Source organism: Triticum dicoccoides, chromosome 1B (assembly GCF_002162155.2).
Source record: "Triticum dicoccoides isolate Atlit2015 ecotype Zavitan chromosome 1B, WEW_v2.0, whole genome shotgun sequence".
Taxonomy (NCBI): domain Eukaryota; kingdom Viridiplantae; phylum Streptophyta; class Magnoliopsida; order Poales; family Poaceae; genus Triticum; species Triticum dicoccoides.
Window position 1 is genome coordinate 507,789,296 of NC_041381.1, and position 3,909 is coordinate 507,793,204.

Genomic DNA, 3,909 nt, shown 5'->3' on the forward strand with positions numbered 1-3,909 from the left:
TCTGATGCTTTTTTTTTTTTGCTTCTGTTCTGGACTTGGCATCCAGAAAATCTAAATCTAGATTGATTATGTCACATGTTCTTGTGTTCTCGGATAAACAAGTTATTATTTCATTCTGGTTCTGGGAGAGACGTTTGAATTCTTAAGTGGTGTGGAAGTTAACAGATAGGATACTATAGACTCTATTCTTTTGTTTGCTGTGTTGGCTACATTGTAGTGTAATATTATGTACTCCCTCCATTCACTTTTATAAGTCGTTTCAGACAAGTGAAATTGAGCTATTTTACAGTGTCTGAAACATCTACAAAGCCTTATAAAAGTGAACAGAGGGAGTACTTCTTTTGAGTGCTGCTCTCCTAACTTTTTTTGTAATTTACATGATGTGCAGTTCTTTGGAAAGTCGAGTGAGAAGATGGTTGAGTTCTTGCAGAGCTCGGTTGGCATCAAACATAAGAATCATGCTGAGAGTATCACTTCATTCATTAAAGAGAGTGTTGTTGAGGAGTTAGAGGATACCAGCTCATCTAAGCCTCCTCGGAAGAAGAGGCTAACCTTTTGTGTGGAAGGAAATATCAGTGTTGGAAAGAGCACCTTTCTCCAGAGAATAGCTAATGAGACTATTGAACTACGTGATCTTGTTGAAATAGTACCTGAACCTGTTGCTAAGTGGCAGGATGTTGGCCCTGACCACTTCAATATACTGGATGCCTTCTACGCTGAGCCCCAAAGATATGCTTACACGTTTCAGAACTACGTGTTTGTGACAAGAGTTATGCAAGAAAGAGAATCTTCAGGTGGCATCAAACCTCTCAGACTAATGGAAAGAAGTGTTTTCAGTGACAGGATGGTAGGTCTTATCTTACGTGCTAATGCTAGTTCATATGTGAACTGAGTATTTCTTTTTCTTTTTCTTTTCCTGGTTTGACTGACTAGTATATACCGTGCAACTAAATTCTAATATTCACCAGGTATTTGTCCGTGCTGTTCATGAAGCTAACTGGATGAATGAGATGGAGATCAGCATCTACGATTCTTGGTTCGATCCTGTGGTGTCATCGCTCCCAGGTCTTATCCCAGATGGATTTATTTATCTAAGGGCCAGCCCAGATACTTGCCATAAAAGGATGATGCTCCGGAAAAGATCAGAGGAAGGTGGTGTTAGTCTTGACTACTTGCAAGGTTTGCATGAGAAACATGAGAGCTGGCTGTTTCCTTCGAAAGGAGGAGGCAATGGTGTATTATCAGTTAGTCAGCTGCCCACACAGATGGAGGGCAACTTGCCTCCAGGGATAAGGGATCGTGTCTTTTACCTGGAAGGAGATCACATGCATTCTAGTATCCAGAAGGTAGGTACATTCTCATGCTTGTGTATACTTCTCTAGTTCTGAAGCACCTCAGTTACATTTGAGACTTTTTTGTATGTAGGTTCCTGCTCTGGTCTTGGATTGTGAACCTGACATTGATTTCAACAGAGACATACAAGCGAAACGACAGTGAGTTCTGCAAACCTTTGCTGGACTAATTAAATGTTGTGTAGCGCCAACTATATTTGAATAATCAGCTTTCTACGCATTTTGTGTGGCTGTGTTATTATATGTTCAATTAGGCATCGCTGTGCTGTTCTTTCTTTTTTATTTATTTTTGCGGGTGTGTGTTGTTCTATTTACTAGTTACTGGATATAAACATCAGAAAGTAACTACACCTAAGTACTTCTAAAATCATGTGTTCCCTTTTAAGTTCGGATCTTTTGCCCATGCAGGTACGCGCAGCAAGTTGCAGAGTTCTTTGAATTCGTGAACAACAAAAAGGAAGCTCCATCCGAGCAAGCAAGCACTGAGAAGGACCGCATGAATCCAAAGATCATGTTCCCTAACAAAGGAGGTTTGTGGGTCCCTGAAGGTGTGCCGCCTTTCGCGGGCTCTGCAATGAATCTGGATTTCAGAAGAGCCATGTCTTCATATCTCCCAACTTAAGGCCTCAGCTTCGAGAGTACCCGGGCCTGTTTGGTTGAAGGCTAAGAATGCCATAATCATGCTAACTTTTTGTCGAAATCGTCTTATGGCCAAGGAAAAGGAGCCATAAGCACGACAAGCTTAGCTAAAAAGACCAGTGCCTGTGACAGACGGGTCATGAGGCTAAGCAGGTTGTGGCAAGCCATAGTTGTGGTAGGCAACCAAACACAGGACCCTCAGCTCACTGACCTTGTAAAAATCGCTGATGCTTTTCACTAGACCTATTAGCTTTGCCTGATGCTAGCGGATGATGTAGAATAGTGTGTCCGTGTCCCCATCTTGTAAATTGGCGATCTCGCTGGTAGTTTCACGTTCTGTGGTAGCAGTAGCCTATGTTTATCTGAACCATGGCGAGGACCTGTTTTGTTGCTGGCTGCATTCTGTTCAGAGGATTCAGAACTACTACTACATCGTTGGCTAAATGTGCTGTCCACTTGTTTACTGTGGTTTAGTCATCTGGAAGTTTACCTGTGTGTCATGTGTTCGGTTTAAAAATGCTGCAGGTCGTGTTACTCAGGATTAACTTTTCTGAAAGATGCTTTGAACAGTTCTAGAAGATTGTGATTGGTTGATGCCACAAGCATGTAAAACAAGTAGGCACGTGTTAACCACGTTTCTTGGAGGAAGGCACAGGCATTTTTAAACAACTTAAGCATGTAAATGTGATAAACGCATGTTGACCTAAAAGTCTGCCATCCAAAAACGCACATATGCAAAGGAAGAGAGACATTGGATTTCATTGTAACAGTCACTAGCTCCTTGCTCCTTGGGGTAAGCTTCACTATTTTCGCTTGCTAAGATACGTGAACTACATCTTCCGTACTACAATTTTTTGCTAATTCTTGGGTGCTCAAATTTTCCGATAACCTCAAATTACGCATTACTTTAGCAAACCATTGGATATTTTGGTTTGTAAACAATACTCCCTCCGCCCCGTGATATAAGACGTTTTTACAGGCTATCTTAGCTTGCAATAATGTCTTATATTGTGTAGCCTGTAAAAGCGTCTTATAGTGTGGGACAGAGTGAAATGGTCCCTCAAGAGACTTAGTTGTTTTATAAGGCTGGTCGTAATGGTAGTATCATAGCTAGTACTCCCTCCGTTCCTAAATATAAGTCTCTGTAGAGATTTCACTAGGTGGACTACATACGGAGCAAAATGAATGAATCTAAACTTCAAATGCATCTATATACATCCATATGCGGTTTATAGTGGAATCTCTACAAAGACTTACATTTAGAAACGGAGGGAGTATCATGCATGGCAACTAGGCAATTTTGATAAGGTGTCATAGTATTAAATGAAGAAAGAGAGGATGGAGTATCATATCATGATACCGTATCATAATAAATACTATGCTACTTTGTGTCATGCATAACAATAAATAGAGTACTGTATGATACTAAAATATGATACTATGCATTAGGGAGGTAGTATCATACACTAGTATCATATGCATGATACTAGTATATGATACTCCCTATTACAACCAGCCTAAAGGTGAATTCAAGTTGTGCAGTTAATCAAGTTCAAAGACAAGCAAGTTGTGCAGTTAATCTGCGGGAAACGGGAAAAAACAATGCATATTGAGTAACGTGAAGATGAGAGAATGGTTGAGTGTCGATCCAAAGGGGTGACTGTAATTTGAGAAAAGTCAAACAACGTATGAATAGACATTCATACTATTTGGACGCGGATTTGTGAAACATGGTTCTGATAGAGGAAAGGTGGAGGAAGAGAGGTTTTGGGAATCAGCACACATCCATTAGGCTCATCGGCCAGGCATATATACAGTTACAGAGACCACGCCCGAGAGGGAGATCGTGTGCCACTACCACCATCGTGTGCACCCCACGCACACGCCCACAATGCGTATATACAGGTCGTGTACATAT

At 41.0% G+C, this 3,909-nt stretch overlaps 1 protein-coding gene across 1 annotated transcript in view; it reads left to right on the top strand.

Annotated features, from left to right (window-relative positions):
- Positions 1-2,464, top strand: part of LOC119345163 — a 3,726-nt gene extending 1,262 nt beyond the window's left edge. Inside the window, exons 2-5 of the mRNA XM_037615352.1 lie at positions 389-847; positions 969-1,346; positions 1,426-1,493; positions 1,761-2,464. Of these exons, the coding sequence (XP_037471249.1) occupies positions 389-847; positions 969-1,346; positions 1,426-1,493; positions 1,761-1,974 (1,119 nt within the window). The 3' untranslated portion in view covers positions 1,975-2,464. The remainder of the gene's footprint in view (positions 1-388; positions 848-968; positions 1,347-1,425; positions 1,494-1,760) is intronic.
- The last annotated feature ends 1,445 nt before the right edge of the window (positions 2,465-3,909 follow it).